The 21,199-nt window shown below is 42.0% G+C and overlaps 1 protein-coding gene across 17 annotated transcripts in view; it reads left to right on the forward strand.

Annotated features, from left to right (window-relative positions):
• The window catches only part of PHACTR1 (phosphatase and actin regulator 1), a 359,571-nt gene extending 343,657 nt beyond the window's left edge, over positions 1 to 15,914 (forward strand). For 10 of the 17 annotated variants that reach the window (XR_014580386.1, XR_014580387.1, XR_014580388.1 and 7 more), the window contains 4 exons: positions 1,728 to 1,849; positions 7,717 to 7,796; positions 8,012 to 8,152; positions 11,476 to 11,552. Coding sequence is in view for 7 of the 17 variants with exons in the window: in XM_083825799.1 (XP_083681925.1) it covers positions 8,012 to 8,152; positions 11,476 to 11,552; positions 13,901 to 13,916 (234 nt within the window). In the remaining 10 variants the exon portion in view is untranslated. Of the gene's footprint in view, positions 1 to 1,727; positions 1,850 to 7,716; positions 7,797 to 8,011; positions 8,153 to 11,475; positions 11,553 to 13,900 lie in introns of those variants that run through there. The other 7 variants (XM_083825799.1, XM_083825800.1, XM_083825798.1 and 4 more) reach the window with 2 other exon arrangements.
• The last annotated feature ends 5,285 nt before the right edge of the window (positions 15,915 to 21,199 follow it).

The raw sequence follows: 21,199 nt of genomic DNA on the forward strand, positions 1-21,199 counted from the left end.
CCAGTACAACTTAAACTCTCTCTATTCACTGGAGAGCAAGCTGGAGCCTCCCTGGGAAATGTCTTGCTGTTCAGTCTTTTCTTTAATTGACCTCCACTAGCTTGCATCAGCACAGAGTGTTTGAATTAATGAACTCTTGAGAGATTCGTGACTAGTCAGAGGGAGGTGAGAGAAAGGGGCCAGAAAACAGTAAAGGTTAGCTGTTAATTTGGATAAACAACATTTAGTCAAAGAGGGAAAAGAGCTTCAGGGCATTTTCATATATCCTGCTCTTATGTCTCATCACAAAAGGTGGGGAGCAAAGTGGAGAGAGGGTTGTGTGCACTGATAGTTAGGTTCTGTAATTTTTCACTTTGATTTCTTCCATAAAGAATAACCATAATATTTCAGTGAGGTAACAAAGCAGGCAACAATGAAGTGATAAGGCAACAAGCTTTATTGTGGCTGAAGTAGAGCAAACTTACCGTTTCACATTCAAGTACATCTCAAGACCAGAATGGCAAAACATCTCCCTCCACTTTACCTGGTGACAGTGCTTTAGTTTGCTTTGTTTCCCATGCTGAGAACAAAGGGTTTTGTGTTAAAATTTCCCTTGCAAATTAGCTTACTATCAAAGACTGTAATGTGCCCATTTTTATCTCCAGTGATCCAAAATATAGAGGAAAGCTTCACCTCCCATGAAAGCAATTTACATCAATTCACACTAAAATAATGCACTGACTCACAATAGCATTGTCTTTCTCCTTCGACTCACAAATCTTCACAAATAGATAAACAGAAATCTCCTTCGACTAACAAATCTTCACAAATAGATAAACAGAAATGTATATGCGCAGGTGGCACACCCAGAAAAAGCGAATCACCCCTCCAGCATTAACAGAAGTGGGAAAAAACTCTTTGTCATACTTAAAAAAACTTACCAGTCCTTCTGCCATATTTTTATAGTGAAACCCTTATCATGGCTACCAGTGCTTTAAGAAAACTTCTGCCTTAAAATACCTCCCAAGTTACCCTTGAAAATTTTCCAAATTCCACAGTGTCTCTAACACCTGGGAGAATTTATAGGGAGCCAAGGGGTCAACTCAGTGAGAAAATCCCTTTCTGCCTGCTTGGAGCACCACCTCCTTGTGTAGGCAGTTGCATCATGTCCTTGGGTATGTCCTTTTCCTGTAACTTACCTTATTCTCTCTGTCAGAAGAGCTCATTTTCAGGTGTAGTCCATGAAGGATTGTGCGGCATTAAGTAATTTTGACCCAAGAGACCATAACTCACGGGTCATAAAAATAAGCTTCAAGGTGAGATCTCAGGTGAGCTGTACCCTTATTATGAACTGACATTGAATGGATGCTTGCACTTAAGAGGGTCTGTTCTGCAAAGCTGTCTGCTCAGCTATTACTGCTGTTAAGATTTAAGGGTGTTCCATGTAGTCCAGACATACTGACAGACCACAGTGCTTAGCAGCTCAGGAGAAGTCGGTGCAATGGCATGAAAAGGAGGCAGGGCAGTTTCTAGAAGTACAAATAATGTAGCTTTTATTATTAGCTTAAAAAAAAAAAAACTCAGTGTCTGTCCTTTTCTTTCCATTTATTATGCTCATATCTGCACTTTGGCATATAGTATTGAGTATTGTGTTTGTGTGTGTTTATGTATGTAAATATATGTAGATTTATGGCTATATATTAGCTATGTGGTGTAAGCTGTGGATTTAAGGACTATTTTTTTTACAGCAAGAGCACTGGCATAGGAGTCAGTGCATCATATTTCTGCTCGTAGCTGTGCCATGGGCCTCCCAGGTCATCTTGAGCTGGTTGCTCTGTCTCTGTGACGTAATGACCACACAAACACCAGGGTAAGTTTAGGGATCAATAACTTCAACAACTTTTTTGAGGACAGGCTCCCTTCTTATACCATTAGCTCTACAAGCGGTACTTTCCCACTATTCACTGGTTAACAACTTTGCCCTGCAACAGCAAACATTTAGCAACTTCCATGTCTTAAGGGTTGGAGAACAAGCAGTTTGAGACACCAAGGCCTCTCCTGAATCACCCTTCTTTGTTCCTTCTAACTTGTTTACAGTACTCATGGTTTCATCGTCAGGAGTCCGATGTTATCACCAACCACCAACCACGGGGCTTGTCGAACCCCATGGCAATACTCCCACATCTCCTCCTTCTTTATTAACAAAGAAAGCATGATTAACACAAATTAAGACACAGAGAAAAACTATCTTTAACAAACTTTGTAACCACATCCCTGGGAGAGGCAGGCACTGAGTGCTGCCCAGCCGAGGGACTCTGGCAGCCCCTCCAGCTCCTGGAGATCCTGTTTGTGGGTCCTGCATGTGCCAGTGGGACCTCCCCATATGTTGTTTTTTTGTTTGAGCTGGAATCCAAACCATGGAGGAGAGTGCTGTGATCATGTTAAGGCAGATGATGAGATGGCCAGACGGACCCAAACCTGCTGACACCCATCTAGGACCGGCTCCTGCTGAAACACAAGCATACCCTCAGCCCCAAGTTAGTAGAGAGTAGGGCCCTTCCCATTGATTGGTGCTTTAATTTTTTACCATGACTTGTGCCCTTTCTTTAACTGAGTTTAAGGTATTATGATTAAAATGTTTGTGAATTGGAGGACCTTCCTCTGTCCATCGATTTAAAAAATTAAGAACATAGCATGCTTTAGCTATCCTTTCCTGGGTGGTCATACCCATACTCCCCCTTTTTTGTTTTTGAAGCATAGCTTTTACGGTACCATGGGCCCGTTCAATAATTGCATGACCTGTGGGAGAGTGGGGTATACCCATCAGGTGTTGAATGCCCCACTGTTGAAAAAAAGTGGGTTGCGTGGGCCACATATCCTGGCCCATTATCTGTTTTAATCGTTTTTGGGATTCCTAATGTCACAAAAGCTGACAGAAGATGTTTACACACATCCTTTGCCTTTTCTCCTGCATGGACAGATGCAAAAATACAGGCAGAAAAGGTATCAATTGAAACATAAACATAGCGAAGTTTTCTGAATTCTGGCACACGTGTAACAGTCCTTTAAATCTATTACTATTAATGTTCATGACTGGGGGAGCATAATTGGAGATGGCAATCCTGGTTGAAGTGCTCCCATATCTCCCATGACTTCATTACTTTTTCTCAGATCATATATCAGTCTCCACTTTCCATTCCTTTTCTTGATTACAAACAACAGCGAGTTCCAGGGGCTAGTCATGGGGACATGTCTCGCTTTAAGTTGTTAAGCAACTCGGCTTTCAGGCTCTATGTATCCTATTCCTCCCGGATCAAAGGAAAACAGATCCAGCTCCTTTTCAGGGCCTATAGGGCCTGGATCAAAAGGAACGTCCAGGTAACCAGGCAGCATAACAGCAAAGGCCTGCGTTGGCAGTAGGAGCAGGTATGCCAATGGCATAGCAGGCGGATCGGCGGACGAGCCCGCAGCACCCTCACTATCTGGCAAACCACATGTTTCTGATTGTGGTCCCACATGACTTGTTAAAGCCTCAGAGATTGCTTACCAGGTGCCGAGCAATCCCGCCACAACCTTGTCGTTTTTAGTAGCAGAGTCCGAAAGCTTGACCCCAGTTTGGTCCCATGTTTCAGGATCGTAAACTGTCTGATTCGTAATAGAGGGAATAAGCAGGAAGGTTCCCAGGACATTCTTTGTTTCTAAGAACATATGACTCCCCATGACGTGCAGCTGCTTACCTTCAGCCAGTGAGAGGCAGTTGTGTGTGCAGGTCCGCTTCTCTCAGCTTCAGCTTCCTTTCAGCATGGGATCTGCTTCTTTCAGCTTGCTGAGTTTGGCCAAACCTATCTTCATGAGGCGATCAGTGTCCCTGTTCCTGTCCTGGTCCCTGTTCGGTTAGCCTGTCCCTATTCATTCATTTTTTGTTTTTGTCCCTGTTTTGTTAGCTTGTCCCTGTTCCTGTTCTTCAGGTTCCTGTTCTTCATGTCCCTGTTCGGGCGCCATTTGTGGCATAATGACCACACAAACATCAGGGTATCTTTAGGGATCAATAACTTCAACAACTTTTTTGAGGACAGGCTCCCTTCTTATACCATTAGCTCTACAAGCGGTACTTTCCAACTAGCTATTCATTGGTTAACAACTTTGCCCTGCAACAGCAAACATTTAGCCACTTCCATGTCTTAAGGGTTGGAGAACAAGCAGTTTGAGACACCAAGGCCTCTCCTGAATCACCCTTCTTTGTTCCTTCTAACTTGTTTACAGTACTCATGGCTTCATCGTCAGGAGTCCGATGTTATCACCAACCACGGGGCTTGTCGACACCCCGGCAATACTCCCACATCTCTGAGCTTCACTTGCCCCAGTAGCTCAGTGGAAACAGAGATGGAAACCGCCACTGTAATAGGGTGTACAAGTACTTGAAATTACACTGGTTGCATGTTTCTGAAGCAAAGTTGGGGCAGCTAAAAATAATATCTAGTAGTCATATGACTTCAGAGGAAGAGAATAATCAGCTTTTAGTCTGCATTGCATTCAGGTATCACCTAAGACTGGAAAATGCACAATAACACTGAAATTTCATAGTGTGCGTATGCACTTGACATTTTTTCATGTATAACTAATTATGTGCACCATTCTTCACACCCAGTGAAGGGATACAGTGAACTTCAGTGCTGTGAAACGTGTGGGTGATGTACCTAACTTGGTTTTGTGCATTTGTGAACACAAGAACTTACCTCCGGTTCGTCTCATTTTATCATATGGTGCTCGACATTTACCATTATTTCTGTGATTTTAACCCAGACCCAGAGCACCACAGAAGCCGTATCAGCTGTTAAAGACCCTGGTGCTGCATTTAAGTAAATACCAGTAGTAAATTTACATTGGCAGCAAAAGTACCACTGCCTCAGTGGCCCTTGGTGCTCTTGCATGCTTGATGCCACCTAGACATTGGCTTGGCATGGCATGTTGTAGTGTATCAGCAGTCATCTGGCTTCACCTGTGGAAAAACTTGCTCATCATTAAGATGAGCACAAACACAAGAGTCAGCTAGTGTCAAGAGTTGACAGAAGCTGTGAAATAGAGCCAGTCATTTTTTGAAAGGCCTCTTCCAGATTGAAAAGCTTATAGGAGTTCTTGTTTCCCTTGTAGACATTTAGAAACACCGTTAAATTGACAGGATTTCATATTTTCTTGATGTCATCATACCCCATGTAATAAGACATTTTATTAAAAATCCCATTCTGATTTCAAATAGAGCCTAGGCTTTGTCCTGGAATGATAAAAGCTGAAAAGTGTACAGATAATATTGGTGATTCATCCTTAATTCAAGCTGTTGTGAGGAAAAAAAAAAAAAAAGAAGCAGATGATGGAAGTAAAGATGGAGTCTCACCCTTAGAAATTTTTGGCTGTAATCGTAATTTTATTTTAGTATAAAGATTTTCTCTATTCGCGTAGCCTGAGCATAGATTTAAAAGAAAAATTGGAAGAAAAATTCTGCTGTGCTATCTGAATAATAATGCATCAGTGCCAACAAATTTGCCAGCTCCTAGTACTAGGGCTGATAGAAAAACCTAGCAATTTGAAATCACATTTGATAGGAGTTGTAGGACAGAGAGAAGCCTCACTCACAGCATAATTGTGGTTATACACCAGGCTTGGTACAAGTTTGTATTTCTTGCTTTTGTTAAAAGCCCATCTGTTAATTGTACTGTGTATTTGGCTTGCAGGTAACTTAGGTTTAGGTATCAGGGTTGCAGGATGAAGAAGCAATTCTGCTTTCTATGAAGAGTGAAAAATTACATTTTTAAATCTATACATGTTTCAATCTATTTTATTGCACCCACTGGTTTTTCTGACTTATTTATTTATTTATTTATTTAAATTATACCTGCTGTATATGCATTTTGCTTGTAAAACAAAGGTGACCAGAACATGGAGTCTAAGTTCAGAAAGGCATGCTTCTTACTGACCTCAGCATAAATGTGCTATTTGACTGACTAGAGTATGGCTGGCCTGAACACAGGTATATAAAATGGGGCTTTTCTTGGGATGCTTTTGGAGGAAATAAGAGGAAGTTTATAAATCCTGGGTGACAAACACATGCAGAGCAGCTCCTCCCATGAGTCTTCATGCCTCCCACAGAAGATGGTGTGTATGAGAAAACTGTCTACTTTTAAGATCTTTGCAATATTCAGAAGTTTCTAATTTGTTCTTTTTCAAAACAGCAAGGAGGTTTTTTTTTTTCCCTTATTAAATGTTGTAATTTACCTTAAAATGACTTTGGAGACAATACATGAATCACCAAGCTGCAACTTGATCGATGCCTGTTGTCCTAGGCAAGGGCATTTACGTGGCAGAGTGTAGAGTAGCGCTCCTGGATACACTTTTTTTCCCATGATTTCTCTCTATTCTGTGTGTGCAAAATAGTTCAGCTGTAGCCAGGAGGGGTAGAGCATGGCTCGTGTTCTCCTGAGCAGCTCATAGATGGGGCATTAGCGCAGCTTTGCAGACTCTCTATGTACGTTTGAACCCACTTTGTGAGTGAGAGCTCAGAACTATCTGTGTAAGGAAAGCAGCCCCACTGTCACCTCCAGGAAAAACCCTTTCTTAAAAAAGAGAAGAGAGAGGCAACCATCCATTGCAAGGCCAATCACACAGGAACTTAAATGCAGAGGCAGGTTGGGGTGATGGAACAAACTTGCATCAGCACCTGGATGATGGAGGGAAGTAGTCTTCTTTCTTGTGATCTCACAATTTTTTCATCCTCTACTTAGCATCCTGTCTGGTTTGAGTCTTAATTCAGAATATTCATCTGAGAGATGAAATGCAAGGACCTGAGATACTTAATTTGGGATGTAGGTGGAATTGCATTCAGGAGCCTAATTACCTTTGCAGAAAAGAGTCTCAAGTGTTTTATTTACTTCTTAACTTTTCACTAGTCACAAGAGTGAAGTATTGCAAAGTAAACTTTTTCTAATGGTAGTAATAGCATGATATACGGTCTAGCTAATTGTTAGCAGGATGTGATTGTTTTTCCTGGTAATACGATTACAGATGTTTCACTAATGGAGGATTAGCAGCTTATGTACATCCATGTGCACACATCTGTAGTACCTTTCTTCAGAAACAGTTGTGTAATTCCACTTGACACTAACCAGCAAGCTGTGCATCCAAGGAGAATTGATCCCCAAAAAACAGTATCTGTCCTTGGCCATGTAACTGGCTGGACACTATGTGGACTACCATCACACTACTGTTTCTAATTTGAGAAAATATTTTTGACTGTGGCTGCCCATTCTGCTGTGGAATTTGAAAGAACTGGCTTTGGAACAGTGAAGAGGCTTTCCTGACATGATACAATGCACCCTTGTAACTTTTTCTTTGGCTTGTAGTATGCAATATAAACTGTTAAAGTCAAATATGCTGTGACATAAAATCGAGCTGCAGCACAAAGTGAAAAGTTCAGCGAGCAATAGTCATCATCCTGCCCACCTTTTCAGGACGTAAGGACAAGTCTGTGGAGTATCAGAATGGTAAGGAAAGTTGTCACTTTTTGCATATAATTCAGGGCAGGAAATGCTCTGTTCCTGTGGCTAACTCTTCTCAGGCAGCACTAAAGCACACACAGCAGCTCAAGGCAGGGGAGCGTACAGGTTGTCTGAAGTTTTGTGGTCTTCATCTCTTTCTGAGACATCCGTGCACTATGTTTCTTACATTATATCTAATTTCTGCCAGGGGTGATCAACCTCAACCAGGGATCAGGGTCTCCAGCCACAGCTGCTACCCAAACAACAGTGTGCTGCTCCAGAAGCAAGGTGGGATGGAAAACAAAGTGCTGTAGGAAGCAACAGATTATCTACCTCCCAGGTAGCAAGTCTGTGAAAGGTTATATAAAAACAACAGTACCAGGAATGTCTGAACCCTCTTGGTATGACAATGATGGTTGTAGTAAAACAGATCACCAAATAGTACTTTGCAGGGAAGAAGGGAAGTCCTGATGTCTTTTTGCACTCCTTCCTCAAACCTGCAGCTGAGTCAAAGGCCTACGGTAGAAGAGCTACGTGAGAGGAAGATCCTCATCCGCTTCAGCGACTATGTGGAAGTGGCAGACGCACAGGACTACGATAGGAGGGCAGACAAACCCTGGACACGACTCACAGCCGCTGACAAAGTAAGTGAAGCAACTTGGGGAAAGCCATGTCATGAATAGCTAGAGCATGTTGTGGCAAACAGCACCCCTCGGGTCCCACAGCCATCAAGGGAGAGACTTCCATGTGAGCTCCCTTCCCACCACACTAGTGGTTTCTTCTCAATTCACAAGGTTTGTTGTTTGAGTTATAAATCTGTGGCAAGATGGCTCCTATATGTGTGGAAACCTAGCAGTGTTACACCAACTGAAGAGAGGAGAGAATATCAGAGCCTTTGAGGAAAAGTGTTGATGGCAGCCCTGTGGTATTTATGTGTCTTGCCACATAATCCTGCCAGCTGAGAGCACCTGCAAGTGTTTTCCACATGACAGGCCTAAGAGTGCAGTGTGACAACAGCCCTTGACAGAACTGAGCAGGCCTAGGTGCAAAAGTGCCAGCAGGTCAAACTGGCAAAAGCACTTCCACCCCACTGAAGCCAGGTAACTTCTCCCTAGTGGGTTAAGACAGAGGTGTTTGCTCAGGATACCTGCCCTGTCCCACAGATTATTTTAACCACTAAATAGAAATCTCATGAGCCCTGCAGATGAAGAAGGTATTCATGGTACTGAGTGCACTGTCCTCTGAGCATCGGTGGCACCTTCACAAAGTGGTGCCTCTAGTGTTGGCACAGGTGGAGAGGAGTTAAATTGCTGGAAAATGCTAGCACCCTGAGGATTTTAATGGTGCCTCAGGAAGAAGATTTAAATGCTTTATGACAGCTGTAAGAAAAGAGGACTATGAGCGTGGTTGGTGACTGATGTGCTTTACAGGCATGGTATGATGCCCATGTAATTTTAAAGACATGCTGGTACCTGAATTTAAGCCCTGTGTATGTCTTTGCTGTGGGACTTGTGCAGTGATGGAAGATGATGATGTCCAGTGTTTAGAGAAAGGAGCAGGAATCCTGGCAATGCCACTCATCTGTTGTGTCCTTGGTTTTGTTCAGAGGAAAGGACAGCCAGTTTTATTTGTTTAATTTAACCAATTGACCATTGTAACCACTGTTTTTCTCCTTGATAGAGGCCCTTTTCAGTTTAGTTTTCAGGTAAGTTAATGTAGCATAAACTAATCTGGAAAAAAAAATACTTCCTCTGGACTGTCCACAGCCTGTGACATAGTGGGTTAAATTAGCTATTCCCAATTCACCACACCACACTGGACAAGATTTCAGTCAACTGACTTAGCCAACCTATCAGTTATTTTCTCCCATTTGGTAGATGAGGCAGGGAAAAAATCTCCAACCAGTTCTGCCATCTTTGAGAGATCTCTGTCTGGGATGAAAAGCATGGAGAAACTTCACCAGGGAAGGCAGAAGATGTGGTGCCCTGCGAGGTCTTTTCTCATCCTGCATCTGTGAAAAGAACAAGTATTGAGTATCACTATTAAATGTAGCCTTGTAAAGAATTCAGTATGAAGGAAAAGTATTTTGAAGTCACTTTTTTATAATACATGTGCAAGGTCAATACACACATCAAAGGGCTCAAGTTCTCCAAATCAACCTTTTCTCAGCAAAGCAGAAGAAGAATATATGTTTGTCATATAAAAGTCCCCTCTAGCATAAAGAAGCAGATACATATTCTTTTTTCACATTTTGGTCATCTGATAGGGTATTCTGATTTATGCCATTCAGAGCACCTGCTTTCCCCACCGTGTCCTCTGTTGCAAAAAAATAGCCAAATTGCAACCAACTCTAAAATACCTGACAAAGCTGCAACATCCTATAAAAGATTATTTTCTTCCAAAACTTTGGTTCAGTGACTACCTTCATTGATCAGCACAAGCTAGATTTATTGCAAAAATAGATTTTAGTAATGGGACTTTCTGTTTCTCAGTAAATCTTTCTCTGTGTGCTGGATGTGGGGAACTGTGTTCAGTCTGGCTTCATCTTTACCAAGTCTGACTGCTGGAGGAATGAAAAGGGCACTTCTAAATCTTACCAGCAGTTGAGAGATGCAGGGGGTAATAGATTTCAGACCTTGTGGGAGTCAGCAGCCTGTATGACCTCCTTCACAGTTGCTTAAGCAGCAAATTGGTCTGCTGAAGGCAAGCCCTGAAGCTGCTGCATAACCATCTCTTTGCCCTGATAGATGGAGGCAGAGCCTGACAGATGGAAAAAAAAAAAAAAAAAAAAAACAAAAAACTCTGTAGAAAGAGCACAAGGGACCTTTTCTGTAGATCACATGCACAGGATCTCTCACTTAGGGCTTGTCCAAGCAAAGGTAGTTGGTGAATGGATCAGTGGTTGCTGCAGAAGCCCTGTTCTGGGCTCATGCTCTTTATACCGGTTTAGATTTCCTTAATCAAGAAAAATTCCTGGCAGACACAAATACTGCTTTCAACCGCTGATTCCACTGTTCTCAGCAGTGGTGCACGCCTTGAAGTCATGGGAGCATTCAGCCACAGCAGCACCTTGCACATCCTCTCTATACACTCACAGCAAGGCTCACTTATGAGCTACAGATATCACAGGGCTGTGAGAAGCCTGTAATTTGGGACTTGGGACCTGAGCCAGTTCTGCTGAATTCCCTCTCCACCAAGAAGCTGAATCCCTCCAAGTCACCCCTTGTTCTTCAATATTTCCCCTCCTGTCACTCATCCCTAGTTTTCTTTTCCCCAGTGGACAAACCACATAGGCTATAGGTAAGCAGTTCTCCTGCTGATGCTGAATACAATTTCTGCTGGATTAGAGCATCGGATCGGTTCAGCATATGGCAGAGCTGGGGCAGAACAGAGGAGGGCAGAGGGGCACATCCAAGGCAAAGAAAGGGGACCAGGAAAGCAGTGCCAATCCCCTTCCTTCTCAAGTAAGCTCAGCCCCTTTAGGTGGCTTCACCAGAGGAAATTCAGGACCACATAAACGGGGGAAGACATCTCAAATATGAGTCTGGTGAGACCCAGCAACACCAAGTTTACTCACAGTCCAACTCTGAAACAGAACACAGTGTCTGAGAAACTCTGGTGCACATTTTTTTTTCCTCATGCTTATGCTAATTTGGATTTTGTACTTGAAAGTGTTTACATAATAAGTCCAAATTGCGACTTATGCATTGTCTACAATACTGGGACAATCTGCATTGTCTACAATACATTTCCAAATTGATCCATCCCACTCAAGCATTTATCTCTTCCCTTAATGCAATTTAGAACATTTATCTTTCTTTTTCACATTTTAAAGTTTTTTTATGTTGTCTTCTCTCTGATAATGTTATCTGCTTCACTATATTAAAAATATAATGCTTTGAGAACAAAGCGAACCCATTTTGATCTCTCTCATTTATATATTTATGAGCTTATTTGTCTGTTACAGGCAGCCATTCGAAAAGAGCTTAATGAATTTAAAAGCACTGAAATGGAAGTTCATGAATTAAGTAGGCATCTAACAAGGTAAGCTGAGATTTTTTTTAAGACTAGCAATGAATACTGTCATTTTCCAAAAAAAATTAAAAAAAATCAGTAGCTATTTCTTAAGTACCCTCTGAGTGCTAGACACCATTTAGAATTAGAGGCTGTCAAAGAAACTCGCACAGATGAACTCACGTATTTACTCAGTATTTACTCCCTGTATTTACAGGGCTGTATACAGGCATGTGCATCTGTGTAATAAAGTGTAACTTCCTTTTATTTTAAATCATCATGCTCTAGTGCCTGTCAGTTCTTCTGATACCAAGAGTAAATAGTGTTGATGTGTGAAGAGCAGAAGGACAGGGAACTCTTGTGGAGCAAGCACACAGAAATGGATGAATGAGTGACTGCAAATCAAATGCTGTTGAGTGTACAGTTGTTACATGCTACTTACTTCCATGCACAGATCTTTTAGTCCTGTCCTCCACATCTCACCATAGGCAACATAGTGGGAAAACAATGAGATTTGCATTGTAAGAAAGGCACTTTTTTTTTTTTTTAAACACTTTTAGACATTTTGGGTTGGAACAGTACAGAGTGAATGAATTATCCATGACCCCAAACTAACAACAGTCCTCTCCAACAAGCTAGGGCCAAACCACACTGGCAGGTCAGGACACTTCACCTAACAGTCTGAGTAACTCTGGCCTTGAGGCCAGGATGAGCTGAACTCCTGGAAGTTCATCTGAAGTCAGTCCTTTGCAGATCAACATTAACTCACAGCTATACATTAAAGACAAGTGGTAAGTTTCAAGACCTAGTGAGATATTCAGGACAAGTGAGAGTGAAATTGCGTGCAAAACTGGAGCTGCCCTTGTATTAATACGTTCATCAGATATCATCAGATAGGTGCTCATTAAAAAAAAAAAAAAGCAGTTAAAACTTTTAAGAAAAATACAGAAAAGCTTAAGGCAAAATTCATTTTGTATTAGGGGATTTTTCTGTATATAAATTATTAATTATATTAAAATTCACCACATCTATTATGCATATCCCCTTGTGGAAACGATATACCTTCAACTTCCTATCATGGGTGAGTATGACTGCATTGGGATGTGTAATAATGAAGGACTGCTAGAGACAAGCAAGCTGACTTTGAGAGCCATGAGGTCTGGAAGACGCTTTGTGGTGTGCAGTAGGCCTGGAGCTGTTGAACCCAGTGACTGAGGTGTTGAGGGACATTTGGCATACTCTCTCAATCCTCCATGAGAAAAGTATCAGTGACTAACTTACAAAGGATGAGGATGTTTAATAGGAGGTTGTTGCTTCAAGGAGTTGAGCTCCAATGACTTACATGAGGCATTTTAGCATCCCACAAAATTAGAGACTGGTTTAGTTTTCCAGGAGATTGCTCTACCTGCTTGGCTTTTGCAGGTTTCTGGGCAGTATTTGGCTTCTCTTCCACTGCTGGGGTGAGCAGTCACCCTTTGAAGTACACTCAGTTTGTGTGTGAAATCTACCAAGGAGCTTTGACCCCATTCAAATCTGGGTCAGGAATACTCAGAGCTACAGCTAATACAATAGAAATTGAACTAAGGGTTTGTCTGAAGTTCAACAGCATTTACTGGTTAGAGAAGTGGCCTCAGGGAATATGCACTTGAAGGAAGCACATTTAAAGAAAAGAGAGTAATTCCCTTAAACAAACCTAGATGTATCACCATTATAAATTCATTAGCAAGGCAATGAGCTGTTCATATCATTAAGCAATAGCACGAGGTGGGTAAAGAACGTAAGTTTTGCTTTTCTATTGGGAGTGATTATTTAGAAAAACTTTTTCAAAAAATTGAAAAATCAAACCTTAACAACACATTTGCACAGGTGACAAACACGAGCCTCCTCACTATGCACTTGCAGAAAGGGTGGCCATTTGAGCCCAGCTTGTCTCTTTATCCGCAGACATTAAGGAAAAATTCTTGACCGGTATATAACTCATCTTCCTGGCTGAAGAGCTTAAAGTCTGGCTAAATCAAGCAATTGTTTTAGAATCAGGCATGGTGTGGTTTGAAGGAGGACTAGCTCATCTGAAATGACTCACACTAGGACCAGATGTATCTAAAACTTTTCAGTTTTCAGTCGATTTTGATGCAAACTGCTAATGCCTGTGAACTCTGAGTCTGGTGAGGACCAAGGAAATTTCAGTGCGTGTTCTGGGTCCACAGTGCTGGCATAGCTGATGTCAGTATTGCAGGAATCCATCTGCCTACGTTTATCACTAACTTGTAGAAATTAGTGTTTTGTTTTGCTTTGTTTCTGGTTTTGTTTTTTATGTACAACCTGTGTGTGAGGATATTATCTTACTAATTCTCTTCTTTTTTCCCCTTGCATTCTAGGTTTCACAGACCGTAGCAGTTCAATTCTACCTGACTACTATGCCATCTTCAAAATATAACTAAAAGGAACCATAAGTGCTGGTATTATTCACTTCCCTGTTACGTACAATGTAAATCTTCTGAACTGCCTTTTTTTTTAAAGAAAAAAAGAAAAGAGTAGAAAATAAATATTAAAAAAAAAAATTGTATATACATGTGATGGGTACTGCAGCATCATCAGACCTGCTGGTTCAAGCTTCGATAACAGGAAATACCCCTGGTGGGAATCATGACAAGACTTGGCATCTATGTATGACTTTCCTGGCATGTGGATTTGCCATACATGTTCAAGCCCAGCTGGTGGGGCATCCACTATTTCATCTTCAGACACCCCCTCATCCTGACAAGCTTCTGTCAACTCAAGAGTCCTGAAATAGTGTTCAGGGAATCACTGGCCTGGGTGAAGTCTCCAGCAGACCTGCACCTATGGCACTAAAGTACTTCTGATACCAAACACTCCTTTTAGTCTGCAAGCACCTTACGAGAACAGTGAAGGAGCAGAACTACTCTACAGGCCACCCCATCTGCAAATGCCATCTGACTACAAAGGCATTTGCTTTCCCTGGAGAAGTTATGGCAGTGGTTGGCTCCCAAGAAGAAAAAGGCATCATCTGTGAAGAACAGGACTCCCTGCTGAAGGCTGGTTCTAGCAACTGCTTATTTTTCATCTCTTTCAAGAATAAATTTCTAAACCCAGGTATGAACCCAGCAGCAGTAAACTACAAGAACACTGAGGACAAACAAGCAAAACCCATCTCTTCATAGTCACTTGCATGGCATTTGCTCAGCTTGTAGTTTGTTTTTAACACTCAAGCCTCATGACTGTTTAAGAGCCAATACACCTCCATCAGTGAGAAAGACTGGGACACCCACCTGCTCTGCAGAGGGGACACACAACAGGAAGACCCAGGGCTTTGATAGCAAGCTTCCCTGCACCAGGTGTTCAAATAATTGGTCCTAAACATGTACTGAGAAAAGCATGACAGTGTGGTGCCTGGCCTAACAAAAGGAGTCTGTTGCATTGCTATGGAGTTGTCACTGGCATCTACAGATGAGGCGTAAGGACAGAAATCCAGGGGTGTTCTGTTTTGGTTTTAATTTATTTTTATTATAGTGGTTTAACACACAAACTGACCAAGCAGGGCTCAGAGAGCTGGACACTCTGGGTCTGGTTTACCTACCAACTTCAGCATGTGCTTAGCACTAAGCAAGCATGCAAACAGTCTCACTGAATTTAAGAATAGATCTCAGAGGGTTGATTGAAGACACATTTAAGTGCTTTTCTTAACCTAGGCCAGCACCTTCCACATTCAAGTCCTTAACTAGTAATAATGACAGCAAGCTTGGGTAAACACTGTCGAGGATTCCTTTCAAGATCTTAAAAGACACTATCATGCCATGTTTTGAATCAGTAATCCAAAGGATTGTAGCAACATTACTGTAAGAAGTTCCAGATTATTACTTCATGACACCTTTTTGCTTCTGAACCAGCTATTATGCTTTGAAAGTTTGAACAGAGAAGCCAAAGTGTTCATTTTGTTTTAAACTGCAGCATTACTATTTCTGTTACTTTATTATTTTTTATTTCTAACTGTCTTCCATGTATCTATCAACTCTTCTGCATTCCCTTTCTGCCTCCCCTGCTGTCATGCTAACATTGCCGTTTATTAATTGCGGGCTGAGAGACGTCTCACCCATCAGCATTTTCTGGCCAATGCTGCATAACGCCAATGACTTCTGCCTCATCTCAGGCCTCAGTCTCATTCCTCTGGTCGCAGGAGTAAAGCAAAAGAAGCTGCATGTAGCCCATGGAGTCACTCTAGCATCCAGCCTGCCCAAACAACACTGGCAGGAGGCTAACAGACTCCATTTACGCTTTGCAGTGGTACTCACAGGATTACCGCACAGATTTGTGCTCCATTGGAGACAAGTGGAAGTTTTTTTTAAAAAAAAAAAAAAGAAAAAGAAAAAGAAAGTTGGTTTCTGGTGCCTCATTTTTGAGGCATCTGCCTCTGATGTGATACTCTTCCCAGACCATGCAATGATTCCAAAATAGACACAGTGATCCCTGTTATCACCAGCTCACAGTGGCTTTAGGTTCATCTACAGTGAAAGCCTGTACTGTGTATTGTTATCAGCTCAGTGCAGCAAAGCCAGAGCACTCAGTCAGAAATATACTGCTTTGCAGTTATGTTCCTGAAAAGCTGGGGTTCGTGATTTTTAAATTTATTTCCATGCATATATAACAAGACCACATTACAAGCTTTAAGAAGGGAAAACAGAACTGTAGACTTTTGGTCACACACATCACATAAAGGGTTCTGCAACGCAGCTGTTCTGAAGACTAACAAGCACTCGTGTTCCCAGTATAGAGCCCATACCTGCCCTGGCATTATTAGCTTAGAGGCTCAGCGTGAAAAGGAAGACCGGTTAAGGCACAGTGGAGACAGAAATCACAGGGTGTGGTATGGAGGAAGAAGTGAGTTGTTTTTTTTTTTAATTTTATGATTAAAATCAAGAGGAAAAATGTAGAAGCAGCAGCCTGCTGTTGTCTGTGCTAGAGTCTACAGGGGAGCAGGTAGGCTGTGGGCAACAGGTACTGCCACTGTCCCTCAGGGCACGAACCCCAGAAGTGCCCACATCTGCCAGTCTGGTACCTAAATAAACCCTAGGACAGTGGTTGAGGAGCATAATAGCCAAGTCCTGGGTAAATGCCACCCACCCCACCACCTTGCCTTCAGCTGATGAGTCCATGGTGGCAGGTCCCTGCTGACCTCTTGGCAAGCTGTCCATCTCTGGCCACCTCAGGATTTCTGCTGTCCCCATAGCAGCAATGTATGGCAATGCTTTTTTTTTTTATGATGTTAACTCCTAACTGTCTGATCAGACACCAGGACACAGTGGAAGAACTGACATATTTCTCCCAAATTGCAGGTATAGCTTATTACTGGAAAGGGAGAAGAGGGAGAAAGAAGCCATACAAAGTGTTTGACACTAGTAAGCATCACAGAACTGGCACTTCACCTGGTTTTAGCTTTGGATTTGGGGATTTAGCAAAGTTACCCTTTGGCAAGTCATTCTTCAACAACCTTTCAGTGCCTGAACATTGCAGTGTGTCCTCAGTTTGCACACCCAGCTCTGTCATTTGTAGAAAGTTGTGAGCAGACTGGGGAACAGCTAGATTTTTTTGTTCGTTTGTTTTTAAATCTGTTTTCTTGAGTACTTGGTTTTCGCATCTGTGAAAGCCACACACAGCAAACAGCTGTAATTCTGTTGGGAGACAAAAAAAAAAAAGTAATGATTCCCCATCCTCCATCGAGCTGGATTACATGAAGGAAATAATGATAACATTCCTGCTGAAGACTTATATAATACCAGTCATCTTCATTCATATTAGGAAGAGATTAACAGTAGTAGTAAAGAAGTGTCATTTAGAGAATGAAAAAAGTCAATGCAGAACAAAAATTGCTATTCCAATCATTGGTCTCCAGGGCTGACAATGCATGTAATATACTAGAGTTAAGGAAGAAAAACATCTTATCTACTGAATACCAATAGGCTATCTATCCATCCTTAAAATAACCAAGTAATGTGACACCTGTCCTACAGACTATGGAAAGATGTGTTGAAAGTGAGGAGAAAAAGAAAGAGTCAGAATAGCAACTGCAAGAACTTCTAGATAAAAGTTTTGTTTGTTTTTTAAAAAGTTATGATGAGCTAACGCAATACTGGCATTGCCCTCCCGAATACACCCTTGCCAGGAGTCGACTACAGGGACACGGTGATGTATTTATGACTAACAGGGAAGGTCAGCATTGTGGCCTTTCCACGCTCTACACCCCACTCTTAGGTAACTGCAAACTAGAACAGTTTTAGGCTCCAGGTTCCCTGTGACTGGACTCAGGCCAGCTTTTGTGTCTAGCGCACACTAGACATTACCATAAGAGATAGAAGTGGGGAAAATAATATAGTAGACCTTTATTTTTAACTACATTATATTAATTGAAACTAGGTAAGCCCATTACACAAATATATTTCAGCCTAAGGCTTGTGTGTAACCAGAGCACTTTGTCATCACTGCAACTAGACACCAAACCCACCACCCATTCTTTCTACAGTGCCATCTGTACAGTGGAAACACTATAAACCTACAGACTGGGAGCACTTCCAACCTGCCTAGTGAATGTTTGCACTCACACAGACACACACAAAAAAGGCCAAGATGGTAACCCACGGTTACATGTGAACAGGGGCTCCCCAAAATGCCTGCAAATAAAATCACTTTGTATAGCCGTGGGAGATGACTAGGCTAATAAAAATCAGGAAAGAAAATGGGGGACAAATAGTTTTTCCCAGGTGTTCAGTCCACTTGAGCTTGGAACAACTTCTGTAAACAAACAGGAGGTGATGGGCACATTACCTGCTTTCCCATGTGTCCCAGGTACTCCTGCACCAGTTGCATTTGCCAGTTGATATCCAAGTGTATGTATATAGTTTGTCTTTGTATAGGAGTGAGTGTGGTGGCTGTCAAACATGTGCTCTTCCAGTATTGTAATTTAACAGATTATGGCTGTATGAAAACAATGTAAATAACTAGAAAAAAATTAAACTGGATCTCTATGTCCTAATTTTTGTACATACTGAAACTGCATGGTATTTAAATTATTGTTTGTCTCTGATGTATGCAGTTTCTTTAAAAAATTCATTTAAAAAAAAAAGTGTTCCTGTGTCTGTGCATTTTATCACTCTCTGTCCCAGTGACCAATACATTAGCAAATGGCTGCAGCTAAAGATACCAGCCCTTCTGCTGCCAGCTAGGCTCAGCATTACAGCAACACAACACATACATGCTTCTTGGCAGGGAGCAAGGCAGAAGAGCCAGATGTACTGGAGCTCATCTGTGGGACATTGCGTTGGCTGAGCCTCTGGCACTGCCTGTAAGCTGGTTCAGTGAAGGCAGGCAAATGGTAGTCAGTGACTGGTACCTCAGCTGCTAAAGTTGTACCCAACACCAGGCTCATGAAGACAGAGAACAAAATCGGCAGTGTACACTAAATAGACACACACACAAAAATCATAATGTGATTAGAGGAGAATGCCTCTGAGTAGTACAATCAAGTACTGTTGCTGTTTAGCAAAGCAGCCATACCTGCCCATCCAGCTACTTTTCTATGTCCTTTTCCTCCCTTCCCCCAGCCCCAAAACCCCTGAGTAGTTTCAGTTGTTGCAAAGCATTTCAGGTTGTGACAAGCTACAGCCTCCAACCAGTGACAATGGGAAGAGAAACTTTCTTTACATGGCTAAGCGTGTACCTTCAAACAGTTTCACTAGCCCTCTGCATGAAGTACAGAAGCTAACAGATATCCTTAGGCTATTTAGTTTTCATAATTGATGGTGCAAAATTTCTGACCCCAGAGATAACAGTTGTCGCCCAGCATCTTCACCATCACTGTCAGGCAAGAGCAGCTTCCCTGCTCTAATGCACATGGAGGCTTCCACTCACACAAAAATGAGAGGTCTGTATGCTTTAAGTGATCAAATTCTGCTGATTTGCATTGGTGGTGTGGATACATACCAAGATCAAAAGGCTAGTATTGGATTTGTTTGTTTCTACTTAGGTAAGTTTTCACTGACCTCCTTCCAACTGTTGTTTGTGTGTGTCTGTGTTTCCATTCTAGCAGCCAACAAGTCTGTAGCTATCCAGTGAGGTTTGGATAAATAAGTAAAAAAAAGAAACAAAACTTGTTTTTGACTAAAGATCCCCTTCCCCCCAACTAGCTACAGTTTCCAAAGCAGAATTATATTGTGTTTTGGTTACATATGGTAATTTCCATGCTTTAAAAAGAAAAATATTGGTGGGACTACATTGCACAGGGAATGTGAGAACATAAAGCAATCTCTTGCACAGAGATCCCTACACAAGGGCCATAATTTTACATTTTAACTGAAGCATTTCATAAAACTGGTCTAAGGAAGGAGACAAGTGTGTCTTCAGTAAAGCCCATGCAATTACTAGCAATCGAATTGCAATCTAATGCCATCTGTAGGCAAGAAATGAAGAGGAGGGGTGGAAAAAAAAATTATCCATTAAACAGGCAGCCTGCAATGACCAGCTCTGCAAAGCGTTCATGTTACCTCTATCAGCTAGTTCAAACTGCTTCAGAAATGTGACTAAGCCCACAGAAACAGCCAAAAGCCAGGTGCAGCCAGAAGTCACTCTGCTGCAACATTCATTATTAATGGAACATAAAATACAATAACCTCTATTTTAGCATCTATTTGATGAGTGTTTACGTTTTACATACATGGATACATAAACCCTGAGAGGTAGGAGGTAGAAGTACCTTTAACAACCTAATGAAACCTATGATGAAACCTATAATCTAAAAGCTAGATACATACACAAGAACTAATCTTCAGTCCAAAATACTGACCACTAGGCATCTACATTTTTTGGGGAGTGGGGAGCATGCTGGGCCCACTGAGAAAATCCTACAAAGGCAAATGAAACTCCATGCTGCTAGACTCTAGCCCAGCAGAACACCAATAGAAAATCCAGCCAAAGAAAACAAACAGTCTGGTTCTACTGCACTTAATGTAAGTGGGATACTGCAGTCTGCTCCATGAGGAAAGCCAGCCTGCGACCCCTGATTTGGAAGGTGAGAGTCAGCACCCAGGAAAAAGGACCCTGAACAGCCTCAGACTGTGAGGTGCAGGAGCGGAAGCCCCATGTGAGGAGCTCTTCCATAATGCTGGACCCCTGCGGGGGAACAAACCTCAGTCGCCAGGCTGCAGACAGCACCCCCTGCAGCAGCTGTTCAGGACACTGGCCAATTCTGTTTCCACAGAAACCTGTTCCGCATCACTGCTACTTTATCAACCCCTCAGTTGCCATCTCAGTCACATTTTTCTCCACACTCTCCTGCTTTTCCTTCCATGTTTTCGTGCCCCTCACTAGAGTTCAAACCACTCATTTTTCAAACATCATCCTCTGACATCTGCCATTACTTGGCTTATCTGGAATTTCCATCACACGTTTGGACTTGAACTGAAAAAGAACTAGTGCATGCAACATGGAAGAGCACATATGTGGCATTCCTCTAAACCTCTCTGGAGAGAAAATACTGCGTGAAGGGAGAACTGGACCAAATTAAGCTTATTTTTCTTGTTTGCAATTTCCACAGATATTTAGCAGGGGTAGACTAGAGGGGGGAGCTGTCACTCTCAAAGTGAACGCTTCAGTGTTCTTTCTATTGTCTA

The sequence above is a fragment of the Anser anser genome (assembly GCF_964211835.1).
Source record: "Anser anser genome assembly, chromosome: 2".
NCBI classification, from domain to species: domain Eukaryota; kingdom Metazoa; phylum Chordata; class Aves; order Anseriformes; family Anatidae; genus Anser; species Anser anser.